The sequence below is a fragment of the Fukomys damarensis genome, unplaced genomic scaffold (genome assembly GCF_012274545.1).
Source record: "Fukomys damarensis isolate Sample0158 unplaced genomic scaffold, DMR_v1.0_HiC HiC_scaffold_21, whole genome shotgun sequence".
NCBI lineage: Eukaryota > Metazoa > Chordata > Mammalia > Rodentia > Bathyergidae > Fukomys > Fukomys damarensis.
Genome location: NW_022900933.1, coordinates 33174270 through 33189173, shown reverse-complemented (window position 1 = coordinate 33189173; position 14904 = coordinate 33174270). Strand labels below are relative to the sequence as shown.

The 14904-nt window shown below is 55.8% G+C and overlaps 1 protein-coding gene across 16 annotated transcripts in view; it reads right to left on the bottom strand.

The window, feature by feature from the left end:
• Nucleotides 1-13481, bottom strand: part of Ccdc197 (coiled-coil domain containing 197) — a 15015-nt gene extending 1534 nt beyond the window's left edge. For 4 of the 16 annotated variants that reach the window (XM_019205259.1, XM_010609191.1, XM_010609192.1 and 1 more), the window contains exons 1-6: nucleotides 8186-8262; nucleotides 2781-3124; nucleotides 2363-2454; nucleotides 1867-2012; nucleotides 1572-1633; nucleotides 1278-1481 (exon numbers count right to left, since the gene is read on the bottom strand). In XM_019205259.1, coding sequence (XP_019060804.1) covers nucleotides 1325-1481; nucleotides 1572-1633; nucleotides 1867-2012; nucleotides 2363-2454; nucleotides 2781-3079 — 756 coding nt within the window. In that variant the 5' untranslated portion in view covers nucleotides 3080-3124; nucleotides 8186-8262 and the 3' untranslated portion in view covers nucleotides 1278-1324. The other 12 variants (XM_033766809.1, XM_033766807.1, XM_019205260.1 and 9 more) reach the window with 12 other exon arrangements.
• Nucleotides 13482-14904: the final 1423 nt, after the last annotated feature.

The window sequence follows — 14904 nt, the reverse complement described above, 5'->3', positions numbered from 1 at the left end:
TTTTTTTGTTTGTTTGTTTGTTTTTGAGACAGGGTCTCACTATGTAGTTGAGACTGACCTGGAACTCACTATGTAGCCCAGGCTGGTCTTGAACTCACAGCAATCCTCCTGCCTCAGCCTCCCAAATGCTGGGATTACAGGTGTGCGCCACCACACCCGGCGACATTTCGTTTTTGAGAAAAGACCTTTCTGGGGCCTGGGGACCTGGAGGGTTGAGGGTTGAACCAGCTCAAGCAGAGACCTTTCCGGAAGGGAAGGGTGAAGTGGGCTGTCAGAAGAAAGGCGACTCCCGTGTCACCTGCTGGAACCTCAGAGGAGAGGCCTGTGCTGCCACTAGACTGCCCCTCCCTTCCAGACAGGGCTCAGGACAGGCATCGAATGCGACAGTAGTGACACCCCCCCCCACCTCTAAAGTTGCACAAATCAATGCCTAACTGCAAAGCGGGGCACTCAGTCAATGCCTACTTTTCTGCCCTGAAGAAGGGGCCCAGGACACAACCCCAGCAGAGAGGGAAGATGGGGAAGGAGCCCCCCAAATGACTGAGACTTAATTTTCCAGCTACCTGAGGTGGGAGTCCATTTGTGGGAGAAGTAAAAGGAAAAGGGACTTCTGGAAAGCTGGCACACAAGCAGCTGCTCTGGGTTCCAGAGGTGAGGCAAGAGAATCTGCAGGAGTGTCAAGGTGGCTAGCACTTCATCAGGGCTCCCTTTTGGGTTAAAACATTCTGTGGCTCCGGAAAGATAATGGCCTGTTCTCCGGCCAGCACCCACTGTGGGTTGCCTAGGGCTGGCTCCTGAGAGCCAACATGCCTTGAGTTTCCACGGCAAGGGCTGTGCCCTTCACACAGCCTCCAGCACTGGGCAGAAAAAAGGGGGAGCGTTCAGTGTGGCCAAAGCCATCTAGCCAAGGCCAGAGGAGGTGCCTGTTCCTGACCCACCAGGGCTTCTCTGTGGTGGAACAGGGCCCAGCTCCTGAAGGCGTCCAGGGGCATCCTGGCCCTTGGGCATTTCAAAGAACCTCCTCCTACCTACGCCAAGCTCTGAAGGGCGAGCTGGACCCAGGGACCTGCTTCTTACCAACATGGGACAGCTGTCCCCCAGTTCAGTATCTACACCACCCGCTGTGATAACCTGCCTTCTCCACTGTGCCCCAGGCATGCTTATCTTTAACAGGAAGGGGCTTCGTAGTAATCACTGGCACCAACCTGGGCCACCAGGGCAGCCCAAACGGCTCCAGTAGCATCTGATCTCCATGCACCAGCACTCTGACAGTTTACCTTCCCCTGGAAACAACCAGGAAGGACCTTATCAGGAGAGCAGTCAGTCAGCCGGGCTCCTGGAAAACACCGGCCCTCTCATGGATGAGCATCCCTCCCAACTTCTGGGCCGTGCTGGGCTGGGCTCCTGCTTCTCCGTCTTTGGGTTTGCACGCTGGACGAAGCCGGTGTTGTTGACACTCAAACTTGGTTTCCTGCTTGGCCCTGTGAAGCCCAATGGGGAAAGGACTGAGTCCTCCCTCATCAGAGGGGCACCCGCGTCACTAGCAATGTAGCCAAGGGACGGCGTGTCACCTCCGAGAGCCACTCGCCAAATGCTGGTGGCTCTGTCCTGCTTGGCCTCTCCAGCTCCATTCCTGGCCATGAAGTAGTGAGCAGAACCCCAGGCAGGAGCTGGGGGAGATGCTCACGGAGCACAGACCTGAGCGAGGCCCGAGGTGGCCCTGCCGACAGCCCACTGTCCCCCAGCCAAGCCTTTAGGGGACCACAGTCCTAGCGCTGTGGAGGGAATCTGAGCTGGGGACTGGCTGAGTTGGCCAGGTGCCTCCAAACAGTAATAGGAGGAGATGTGGTCCCTCTTCCTGCTCACCTCTGGCCACCTCATGGTGCAGCATGGGGTCATTAATGCAGCCTCCCTCACTGCCAGCCTCAGTTTACTCCTCTGTGTGTGGGGTTTGTGAGACCACATCTCCCACGTCTGTGCCAAGGAAGTAGCTCCAGTTGCTCTCCCAAGCCCTGCACAGGCAGCGTGGATGCACAAACCCACTGCTACAGTTGCACAAACCAAGGCCTAAATGCAAAGTATGGCGAGCGCTGGGCAGGAAGGGGTCAGGGTGCTGTGGGTGCAGACACCCAGGCCCTGGCTCCTCTGGGTGGGGGCAGGGGGCTGTCAGAGAGGCGAAGTGCCAGCTGAGGCCTGCAGAATGGGTTCCAGGAGGCCTCCTCCCCGTCCCCACCCCGGGGTCTTGTTCCTAGAGCTTTGCCCCTTCCCTTTTAGCATTTTTCACTATTCAGGGCTGGTGAATGGCACCAGCCCTGGGGGTCAAGGACTAAGTCACCCAGCACCTAAGTATCTAGCTCAGTACCTGGCACGTAGGAGATGCTCATAAAAATGCACAGTAGAAGCGAGCAAAGGCTAAGTGACAAAAGCCCTGGGACCTGCGAGGGGCCAGTTTCGCTGGAGCACAAGAAAGGAGGTGACAGCTTCAGGTCAGGCTGGCGAGGTGGCCAGGGCTAGATCACACAGGCACTGGGAAAGGGTTTGATTTAAGGGTGACAGGGAGCTATGGGAGGGGCCAGAGGCAGGGTGGACAAGACGTCTTGAGAGATGTGTCCGGCTGCTCTGACAATGGGTTGAGAGGACTAGGGTGGGAGCCCAAGTCCAGCCGGGGTCCAGGCCAGAGATGAGAATTAGGGCTAGGGTGGGAGGCAGAGATGAAGCACAGACTGCCCCTGCCGGCCAGATGGATGCAGGGAGGGCCTAGGGTGCCGCACAGGACACACCTGACCACCAGGGGGAGCCGGGCACCGGGACAGCGCAGCCTCAGCCTGAGCCAAGCACAGTGCCAGCGAGGGGCCGAATCCCAGTTCCCAGAGCTGGGAAGGCGGAACAGGCAGGGCCCGGCTACCCCAGAAACCCTCCCGGGACGCTGTGGTGGAGCAGGCGGGGAGGCGGGGGTCTTCTTCCAATGCGGCTGGGTTTGCAGATAACGGAAGCGGTGTGGTGCGCGTTCTCCGCTGCCGAGGTCAAGGCCAAACTGAGAGCAGCAGAAACAAAGCACTTCCTGGTTCGTCTGTTTCATCAAAGACTTCTGCTAGGAAATATGAGCTTCCCTCGAAGAAAGGAGCTAAAGGTGTAGGGAAGGTGGGATGGGTAGGGGAAGGGTAATAAGAGAAAAGAAAAAAATGTGAGATAATGAAAAGATGAAAATAAAGTGTCTGTAGATGGGGAGGGGAGGAGGGGGTGAAGGGAGGGCAGGGGTAAGGGGAAAAAATGAGAATCAAGACTTGTCATGTAGAGATACAAGATCCCAACAATGAATGTAACTGTACTGTATCCCTAAAATGTACCAATAAACTCAATTAAAGCTGAAAAAAAAAAAAAAGAATATGAGCTTCCCCTCGGGCCTCCGAAAGGTCGAGTTCACTCTCCTCCACCACTGGGATGTTTGGAGAAAGTCTGAGAGGCTTTGACAGGAAAACCACCTCGAACTTGAGGGCAGCTAGCATTGAGCTCTGCCACATTTTGCTGTGCAACCTTGAGCAAATGTCTGTGCCTCTCTGAGCCACGGCATCAGTTTCAGCTGCCGTTGAAAGACCTTGCTTCTCTCAGGCAGACTTGGAGCACTCCCTCCGCTTTTCACCGTTAGCTGCAGGAGAATTCAGGAGTTCCTCTTCCAAGTAGATCATTTCTCAGGTGAGACCACGGAAATGGGAAAATTAAAACCAAGCAGTGCAGAAATAAACAACCCCACGGTGGTCTCTCTTGCTCTACCATATCCAGTGAGGGACACGATTGCACAGTTCACATTGTGCTATGATCTTAAATCAACTTCTGGACAACTTTCTCAATGTACTACCCTACTCTTCGTGAAGGAAAGAAAGAGAAAGAAAAAAATAAGAGTCGATCTAGTCTTTCTGCCAATTCTGTTTTGCTTTTTCATTTCGCTGCTGTTTTTGAGACAGAGTCTCCCACAATTGTTCAGGCCGTCCTTGAGCTTACGATCCTCCTGCTTCAGCCTCCTGAGTGCTGGGATTATGCACCCACCAGGCCAGGTCCCTACCCATCAGTCTTACAGATAGCCTGAGACCTTACTCTGAGTCAGATCCTTCCCAAATGCATTCCCAGCATGGCTGAGAATTCAGGCCCGTGGATGATCTTGTACCACACAGAATCTGAGCGGTATGGATTCACACATTTGCAACTGCATCTCAGGGCCTTCCCATCCCACCAAGGGGCTGGAAAGGACCCCATGGGTCCCGGAGTGAAGTCTGCTTGCTCCCAGGAGCCGGTGCCACACTAGGCCTGGGTCCTGAGGTCCCTGCTCCCCTGTCATTTACGATGCTATGTTGCTGGGACACAGGGAGCTCTTCCCCCAGTGATTCCCTGGATAATGCCTGAACCCACACCCATGGGTGGCATAGTAAGGCTCATCTTCAGGGCTGCCGGGGAGCAGCTTACTCTGGGAGGGGTGTGGCCCCAGGTGTCCACCCCACCTGGGCATGGGACTTGCGTGACCAAGGGTCAGGCGCTGGCCAGGCGTCTTCCGTGCCCTCTGCCAAATGGCTCTCACTTTTGGCTCTTCTCCTTTCCTTAAAATTTCCACTTAGAGTCGCTCCTTTGCTTACAACTTTCATTCATTCATGCATGCATGAATTCATCATTTACTCTAAGGATGTAACAAAGTGCTCACCGGCACATGTTTAGAGGACCTGTTCTGTGCCAGGCTGCCACCTGGGTGCTGGGAAATGTGGTTAAGATAAACCTCTGAGAATTCAAGGTGGGGCGATAAAAATCCAGACCACAAAGCAATGCCCGCAGTAGGCAGGTGTGCTGAGGAAACAGCTGTTGTCACCACAGTGCGTGTGACCTGCCGTCTTCAAGGGTCCCTTCCTCCCAGCTAGGCTCAGAGTGGCGCTCTCAGGCTGAGGGGGCACACAGGCTGCCTGGCATCTTGTGCCTTTCTTCCAGGCCCTCGGTCGGTGTCTGGTGTGGGTTCGCAGCCGCATGTGGAGTAGCAGAGACCCGGAGAAGCCTCTGCCTGGGAGCTGCCACCCAGGCCTGAATGCGAGCCAGGATGCTGCCTCCAGGCACCCAGGATACTGTACCCCTTGTTCACCAGGGTCTTTAATGGGGACGGTGTTCAGCTCCAGTCTTCTGCACCTGAGTTCTCATCCCAACCCACCTCTCCATGGCTGTGTGACCTGGTCAAGCCACCTGGCCTCACAGGGCCTCAGCTTCCTCTCAGAAATGGAGACTAGGAAACCTGTGCTTCCTGGTGCTTGGGTTATGGGAACAACGTGTCAAGGGGCGGGTCTCTGGCACCCAGCAGGAAGTTGACCCTGGGGGGCCACCATCAGAAACCTCCCTTATTCACTCCCAGGCCTTCATTCATCCAGTGCTGAGCTGCTGAGCACCTGAGCACTGGCCCCATCCAGGTGCAAGTTACAGACAAAGCCTGCTGCTCCTGCTCCATGTCTTGACTTCTCCACATACCCAAGACACCAGGAACTCAGATCAGTGGTGTCCTCCTTGATTCCTTCTTTAAAGTACTAGCAAGACCCGACCCCACTGAGCCTCCTTGACTATGTTTGAGTATCGCAGTGAAGCCAGTGGCCAGTTCCTTTTGCGCAAACCCTGCTTTGCTCCCTCTGCCCCTCCCTTCCCCCAGCACTTGGAACGGGGTCCACCCCAGTGTTTGTGGACTTAATATCAGCACGGGGAACTGAGCCCAGGGCCTTAGTACTAAGCTACATCCCTGGCCCTTTGTTTTTGGACACAGGGTCTTGCTATGTATATTAGGTTGGCCTTGAATTCACTATGTAGCCCAGGCTGGCCTCAACAGCAGCAGTTCTCCTGCCTCAGCCTCTCAAGTGTTCGGATTACAAGCATTCACTGCCACACCTTTGAGAGGTAATTTGCCGATTTACCACTGTTTGCAGTTCATCAGCCGCTCTTACCTCGAAGTCTTCACCTACGTAAGTTACCGAATTGTTTTGGGTCCCTGGTTGCTAGTGGTTGTGGGATGATTTTCAAATGTCCCCAGCCTTGACTTAGGAATGGTCAGGCAGGGGCTGGGCTCCTCAGACTTCCTCTCACCCAGTCTGACAGGGAGGAAATTGCCCAGGGAGGGCTTTGCCAGGGCTCCTGAGGGTGCCTTTATTTCCAAGCTGCTTGGAGTCCCTGGGTGAGCAGAAGGCTATGACCTGGTATTCAGCTTCCAGGAACCACTGAGGACACCCCCCAGCCACCCAGCAAGCTCCCAGGGTCCCCAACGGTGCCTCCATCCCAGGTCCCCAGTGACAGGTGGGAATGCAGCCCTGGCTCTCCTATGAGCAGGTGCCAACCTGGGCTTCCTGTCCCTCTGCTGTCACCCCCCACCCAGCAGCCTAACCTCGAGCCCTGCTGTCCCCAGCATGGTGCTGCACCTGCCCTCTCGCTGCCCCTGGAGTGACAAGAAGAGGAGGCCAAGCAGGTAAGGTGCCACCAGGGTCGTGATGCCTTGGCCTGGAAGGTGGGGCCGACAGGACAGGCTGGAGCTCTCTGAAGCCTGGCCGCTGGGAAGAGGGGTCCTGGGGGTCATGGCTCAGCTCCTTGGCCACTTCCTGAAGGGCCTGGGCTGCCTTCTCGGGCTCTTGTCCTCAAGACTGTCTCTGGCCCAGCACAGCCTGGGTTCTGTGAGCAGCGAGATCATCCTCATGGTCTCCATCTTGTCCAGTATAAATGTCTGTGGAGGAACTGTCTCTCACCGACAGTGCTGAGGCCCTGCATGCCGCTTCCCAGGGAACAAAGCACCATCAAAGCTTGGCCTGCGTCTCCCCCAACTCTCACAAGGGGCCCACAAATGGGCAAATTGAGGCTCAGAGAGGCAAGTGACTTGTCTGAAATTATCCGGCCTAGGAGTGGGAAAAGCAGGTGACGAGGTGTCCAAATGCTTGGATCTTTCTGTGACCTTCTGCACGTGTCCGGCAGCCTCTTCTCTCTGCTTCCTCCGAGAATCCTGCAGCCTGACTGTGCCCAGCCGCCCTGTCTGAGGGCCATGCATTTAAGCCTTTGCCTCACCCCAGCTCCAACTTTTCACCAGAACAATGCTGAGTGCAGGTGGCCGACCTGGCCAGCGCCTGATGAGTGACGGCAGATGCTCACCCAGAGGCCTGCTGTGCCAGATGTGGGGGACTCTCTGACACCACTCTTGGAAAGAGGAGTGGTGTGGGTCAGAGCCCAGGGTGAGCTCAGTCTGTGGTCCGGTGGGGAGGGAGCCCCATGGCTGCCAGCCCATCTCACCTGAATTAGGTCCAGCTTGGAGAAGAGGCCCAAGCTTGTGGGGACGCCCTGGGCCCTGGGGTGACACTGCTGGGCCATGTTGTTGATGGCCACTTGCAAGTAGCTGAGCAGCTGGCCCTGCATGAGGACAAAGGCTCAGGTCCCTCCCAGCAGCCACCACGTCCTGTCCCCAGCTCACACAGGCCGGGGAAACATTCAGGGCCAGGGGCCTCAGTCCTATCCAGTCTGTATTCTGCTCCCGGGACTTGGAAGAGGCTGGGCACCCTCCCCTGCTAAGAGAGAAGCTGGGTGAACACATCTCCGAGGGTCCTCTTGGCTGGGGACATTTGTGGGCCTCTCCAGAGTGGGGCAGGGAGTGAGATTTTGGAGGAACATGGTCCTCCTTCCAGGCAGCACCTCAGCCCCAGAGTTCAGGCTTTCAAAGTCATGGCCTGAGAGCAAGTTGTGGCAGCCTTGCCTCTCAGTTTGGGAAGAAAGACCAGATCCCCTGGAGGTCCCTTGGCTGGAGATCAGCAGCCCTCACCCCTCTTGTATCCCACTGGGCCAGATCCCACTGAGCCCAGGAAGGTCATGCAGTCACTCAGTGACAGTACCCTGCCCTGTGGAGGGCGCCAGTTGTAAATTCTGGCCCTGGGCCTTGGTCTCAAGAGTCCCCAGCAGTCCCCAAGACCAAAGGGCACAGGCTCTGGTGAGGAAACTGGGGCTCTGGGAGGACCAGACCCCTTCCTTGGCCAGTAGGGGCAGTGAAGAGCTGAATCTGGAAATCTTGGCCCCGAGGGGCAGGATGGCCCTGTGCTCCACACAGCCAGCTCGCCAGAGTCACCAAAGGCAGTGCAAGCCACTTGCCTACCGCCCTGACATCTTTTCATTACTAACCAGACCCTCTATGTAGCATTTGACTCACACTGTAGCCTCCAGCATGGGCATGGGCGTCAAAGCCTGGGTCGTCCTGGTGGGTGACGCTGGATTCCAGCTGCTGCCACTGCCCCTGCTTGCTGTGACACTTCTCCTGCAGCTGACACAGCCGAGTCTTGAGGCACTGTGGAGAGTGAGCTGGTCATCCCAGGCACGCAGGATGGTGCCTGGAGGGGCTCCCCTGGCCTGGAGCAGGGAGGATGGGGTCTGCCCAAGCCAGAAGGCTGGGGGATACAGCCTCAGGACCATGGGGGACACAGGAGCAGGGCTGTGAGGACACTTCAGGCTGTGAATGAGGAAGGATTGGGGCAAACACGGGCGGCCTCCCTTCTCTGAGGTCTCCTTGCCTCACCGTAAAAGTGGAAACAATAGGAAGGTTGAGTCTCAGGTGCAAAACTACAGGAATCCCCAAAACTCAACAGTTAAATAATACTTTTATGCAACGTTCTTAAGTCATTGAAGTTCACGGGGTGGGGGGGGGCGCAACATCAAAGCTTTCAGGAAAGGGATCCTGCCTCCACTGCCACTGTCACCACATTCATCTCTCCTTTCTCTGGGGATAAAAGCACCTGCCTCTGAGTACTGCAGATTTAAAGGTTATGAGCTCCTGAACTGCATCTCACAGGACCCAGCCCAGCAGCAGACCTGGCTCTTGTCCAAAACCAAAAAAGCCATAAAAGTTCTGCAGCCTTGCCACTAGGGGGCAGCAACTCTCCAGACGTCGTGAATGGTCCTGGTTCGGTGACCGCAGTCCTTAGGATTCCAGGACTTTGCTGTGCAGACCCTGTCCCTCCACATGGAATGTGTACCCCACAAAAGTTCTACACCTTATGGGATTTCTGAGCATTCATCATGACAGTGTGTTGCTTTCTTGTGTTTTGCACTTGTGGGGATTTAACCCAGTGCTTTGCCCATGCAAAAGAAGCTTCCTACCACTGAGCCAGACTCCAGCCCTTTTTATTTCATGTTGAGACAGTGTCTCACTATGTTGCCCAGACTAGCCCAGAACTTGTGATCCTCCTTCCTCAGCCCCCGAGGAGCTGGGGTTATGCTGTGTGCCGCACGCCTGCCAGTGAGACAGTTATTTGGACTCTCACAAGAACACAAACAGCTAGGATGCATTGTGGCCATTTCACAGATGAGGAAACTGAGGCTCAGAGAGCGCACATATTCCTCTAAGCTGGCAGTAGCCAAGAGGGGACCAGAACCTCAGTCTTTATGAATTCAGAACTTGGCTTTTCCACTGTGCAGAGTCAGTCAGCCAGGGAAGGAGAAGAGGGGACATAGGGCGGGATCGGGACTCCCCCTGCTGCAGCTTTCCTGAGTGCAGAGGGAAGGGGCCCCGGGTCCCCAGCAGTCTGAGGCGGGGGATCCGTCTCACCGCCATGAGAACCCTGTGGCTGTCCTCTAGAGACTCCAGTCCCTGGCGCACGGCCTGGCTCATCTGGGAGAAGGTGTCCAGGTGCTGCTGGGCGTCCCCGCTGGCCACCAGCAGCTTCACACAGCGCTGTACCAGGGCCTCCAGCTGAGCCGCCTCCGGCTCTTCCGCGCCGCTGCAGCCTGCGGGGACCGGGCTGAGGTGGGTCCTCTGAGGGTCTGGGAACTGCTGGGGGGCCGAGAACCCTGCCCGCTGACTCCGAGACAGTGCCCACTGTCTCACATCCCACCCCAGAAGAAGACGGACATCAAACAGGGATCTGGCTGCAGCTGAGAGCTCGGATTCCTGACCTAGGCTGCAGGCGAGGCAGGAGATGCCAGAGGACAGCAGCAGACTCGAGCCCCAGAGAAGGGCGTAGCTGGTGACCTTTCTGGATGGGTCAAATAAGGCAGAAGGGCTGAGTCAGGAAGGTTCCAAACCAGGAAGGCAAAACTGGGTGCAGAGCCACTTCAAGTCCCGCTCTGTGCTGCGGGGCTCTGCGCTGTCTGGCTCGGGTCTCAAAGTGGACCCCAGTGCCTCTCCCGGCAGCCCCGCCATCTCCAGCGCATTCGCCCACCCCGCTGCACCTGCCAGGCAGGGCGCTCTTCTCTCTCCTGCAACACCCTTCCCTTTGTCAAGCTCAGAAGTCACCTTCTCTCCGAAGCCTCTCACGACCTCTAGGACAGAGCTGAGGCTCCCGCATCCTCTTGGCAGTAAGATCTTTATAGCACTGAGCACCGTGGCTATGAGGTCAAATAGACCAGAAGCTGAGACCCAGCCCCGCTGCCTCCTGGCTGGGTGACCCTGGAAAGTTCCTTACCCTCTCTGAGTCCGGGTAGCAGTGTCTCAAAGCTTGGAAGAATGAGAGGAAAAGAAATTGCTGAAGAGTTTAGCACAGACTAAATATTTAATAAATTGGCATAATTATTTCTGTTTTTATGATGTTGAACTAACAACGATGATAATAAACATGCATTTTTGTCTCCCTCTTACTTTTCTCATAAGTTAGATGCACCTTTAACGGTCAACTTTGGCACAAATTATGACAAGACAAACAAAACAAAACACTAGTTTTAGTGTTTATTTAACAATAGCAAAACAAACCACAAAACCAAAGACAAACAAAACACATTTGTCCCTCAGTATGGGTGGGCATGGTCCCAAGCACCCTCAAGCCCCAAACTCCACAGCCCAAGGAGGCTCAGCCCTCAATAAAATGGTGTAGGGTTTGCAGTTTATAACCTCCCGCATACTTTAAACAACTCTCTGCAACTCACAGTGCCTAACGCAATATCATGGTGGTGTTGAAGAAAAAAAACCTATTCTGTACAGAGACTTTTTTTTTTTTTTTTTTTGCATATTTTCGATCCCAGGTTGGTTGAACTTGTGAACACAGAAGTGACTGCGATCATCAGCATGGCTGATGTTTACCTGGGGCTAAATGCCGGGCAAGATGCTCTGTGCTCACAAGGGTGGATCCATTTATGCAGCCTCCAGAGCTACTGTGCTTGTTTATGGAGAAAGAAATTAAGATCCCGAGGACCCCCAGAGGCACAAGGTTGTCAGGGCTGGTGGAGTAGGGACCGGGCAGCCTGACTTGGGCTCCTCTGTCCTTCGCAGCCACAATTCTGTCACCTCTGCATGTTGCTAGGCTGAAGACAGACAACTGGAGCTCAGTGAGGTCACGCGCTGTGTCCCAGCCTGGAGGGGACCGGCTTTTCCGAAGCCACGTACCTTTGGGGATTCTCTCGAGGACCTTCATCAGATAGTCTGCAAACGGCCGGTGCCTCTCCAGCTCTCTCTTCAGCTTCCTCTGCCTGCGGAGCCGAAACAGGGAAAATGTGGCACTGTGGCCCCCGGTCCTGCACGACCCCCGCCTGGGCTCCCTTTCACGGCCTTCTGCTCAGACCTGCACTGGGCTGGCCACTTACTGCCTATCACACAGGCACTGACTCAGGAGCACCCACCCTGTCTTCCTGTGGAGCGAAGTGAGCCACATACAGGTCAAATGACTTCCGGCAGTCAGACGGCAAAGGGGGAAATGGACAGAGAGAGTGAGGACCATGTCCTCTCTGTGTCAAAGTCTCTAGTGTCCCTCCTGGAGGTGGGACGGGTGGTGGCCAAGCCCATCCAGTGGGCAGACCACCCCTCCCAGCTGGTGACTGAAGTCAGTTGCTGTCCTTGTTGGCGCGTGGTCGTGGACCTGTGCTCAGGGAGAGTGAGACCCTCCCACAGCTGTCAGGGACACATGGGTGCCCAGCACATGGTGGGGATCAGCCTGAGGTCGGGTCCCACCCAGCTCCCGACTTGACTCAGAATAAGGAATCCCCTGCCTGATAGGCTGCCTACTCTGGGCCTAGTCAAGGTCAGAGCTCAAGGGCAAAGGGAAGGGGAGACAGCCTGACCTCAGCCCACCCACCTATGCTCTGACTGTGCCAACAGGGGCTGGGGTGGCATCTCTGAGCACCTGCCGATTGACCCAGAGCAAACCACTCTGCCTCTCCAGGCCCTGCGTTCTTAATCTATAAGCCTGAAAACTGCAGGAACAAATGGTCTTTCTCAAAAGTGCCTGGGGAGTTATGGGCCACAGCAGCACTGCCCTTCCTGGGATTGTATACCGGTCCTGATTACAGGGCTAGACCTTGCTTCATAAAGCTACACACATCCTTTTACAATGGTTTCAGACTTTTACGTGTGGCCAGTAATTTAAGTCCCATCCAAGTGGGTTGAGGACCCAGGGTCTCCACTCAGCCAGGGCCACAGAAATGCAGACTGACCTCAGAGGCATCACGCTGATGGGTGTAGGGATGGCCACCTACAGGCCCTCCTTCTGGATGAGGACGAGTAGCCCCAGTGGGCCTAGGAATGGCTCCTGCTGTGAGCTCAAAGGTGAACTGAGACCAAACTATGATGGCCACGCCTCTTGCCTATTCCACAGCCACCTCATGCCTGGATTTGCTTCCAGGCTTAGCATCTGTCTTGTCTACTCTCTTTGGCCTGGCCCCCTCTCAAGGCAGTTTTGCTCCATCACAGTCACTCCTGGGCCACTGGGGTAAAGTCTGGGGCAGAGGACAGCAGGGCTTGGACAGCTCGTACTTGGCCTGCAGCTGGCAGAGTTGGTGCAAGAGCATCTGCAGGTCCCTGTCCTTGTCCCCAGGGTCATTCAGACCAGCTTTTGGCCTGTGTCCATGGCCAGCAGCATTGATCTTCAGGGCTCCAGGCCACACTGAAGGTGGGTGCACAGGGCAAGAGGCAGTGGATTGAACAGAGGCCTCTTCCTCTCGGGATCCTCTCACAGCCCTCCAAAGCCAGGCTGGGCATCCCACCTTACAGCAAAGGAAGCAGAGGCTCAGAACAGCTGTGATCAGCTCAAGGCCACCCAGCAGGACTGGGTTTGGACTTGAGACTCATTGATTTCAATGCTCAGGACCTTTGAGATGCACCCAGCACCCTTGACACCCCAGAAGTGGTATAGCCCCATCACACCTAAATTTTAGTTCCCAGGCACCAAGATGCTGGGGGGCTTCCAACAGGTGCGGCTTCCAGCAACATCCTGGAAAGAGCCACAGGGTCATCACACTCTATCCACCCTCCTCCCACCTACCTAGAGCTCTGGGCTCACACAGGGCCTTGAGAGCTGGGCTGAAGATGAACAGAGACAATGAATAAGTTCATGGCCAAGCTGGATCTGACGGAGTCCATCACAGCCTTGCAACTTGGTTTCTGGGCCACCGTCCCACAGCAGGGCCTTCCTTCCTTGGCCATCTGCTGGGCCAGCCCCAGTGTATGAGGAAGCAGAGTGAGAAAGTCAGGCCAGAGGCCCAGCCTGTCCGACCCTAGTGCTGAACACAGGTTCCTACACACCAGGAGGAGGAAGGGGCCCTGTTGACTCACCTACTCCTGCAAGCACAAAGCCACAGTCGGGCTGTGACATCACAATGCTGGCTTCTGTCTTTAGGATGTGTCCATCAGGCACTCCCTGCCAGGCCAATGGGACATGGGCACCCTGAAGCTGGGGCATGAAGGAAAGAGACACACAGAGCAGAGCAGAGGAGCTGGCTGTTGGGACTGGCAGGCAGAGGTGGCTTTGAGGAATGGGTGGAGGTGAAGCCAGGGTAGGGTTGAGTAGAGTGAGGATGACACCAGGCCTGTTGCTCAGCAACCATGCTCCAGAGGGGACAGTCATCCACCCACCCCACCCTCTGCCAGCCCTGGTGGAAGAGGAAGCAAGACCCAGAGTATCCCAGGGATACTCTTGTGCCCTGGATCTAGCTTGGCCCAGCCGTGCTGTACCAGGCTCCTACCCCATTTTTGCCTTGCACAGGGGAAGACTCCCTTCTCAGAGTTGGGGAGTCACCCTTGCAAGTCCTGAGGTTCTCCAAAACCAATGCCTGGCCCAGCTCTTCTGAGGCAGGGCCTTCCTGGGAGGGAGACGGTGGCCTGCAGAGGGGTGGGTGGGGATTGGTCCCTACAGGAGTGATATATCAGCTCCCTGCCTCCTGGATGAATCCTGAGAGTTTTCCAGAGGGTGGGCAGGAGGAGGCCATGTGCCCCTCTGAACATGTCGGGGGGACACTGAGAGTTGTGTGTACAGAAGCACCACACGTTGGCAGCATTTGCCCTGAGCAGAGGCTGAGACCCAGCAACCGGTACCCTGGGCAGTGTGCTCTGGCCCCAACAGGCTTCCGTACTGGAATATCGCTGTGTGTTACCCAGCAGCCTGCAGTTCTTGTCTGTCTGTGTTTCTTATCCTGGGTCCAAGGCTGCCAACCCTCTGACCTGGGCCTTAGCCAAGGTCAATAGCCCAGCTCGCCCTTTTGAGGACAGTCTGTCCAGCTCCCCAGGGTGTGCAGCAGCTGCTGATCCTCTATTTCTCTGGCTGGAGGAGGAGACCTTGCTCCCCATGAGGGATGTTTATGATGTGCTCATTCAGACACCTGCTGCCCTCAGCTCATCACTATCTCACAGGAGCCCTGAACATGCAGTTGATAAAATCTTTTTGCATCTAATCTCTGTACAAGGGCCCCACACTCAGGGGCGCTTGGCTTAATGCTGCTGCTGTCTTGAAATAATAATTTTTGAATAAGCGGCCTGCATCCTCATTTTGTACCAGGCCGGCAAACACTGGAGACAGCGCCCACCTCCTCACCACAAGCTCAGCAGGTGGGAGGGCTGAGTGCACTCACTTCACGGTCTTGCTGCCTTCAGAGGATCAGAATTCACCTTGGAACTCGGCTTTACAGACCCCTCCCTAGCTGCTTCCTGGCAGAGCAGTGATGGCTCCTGACTGC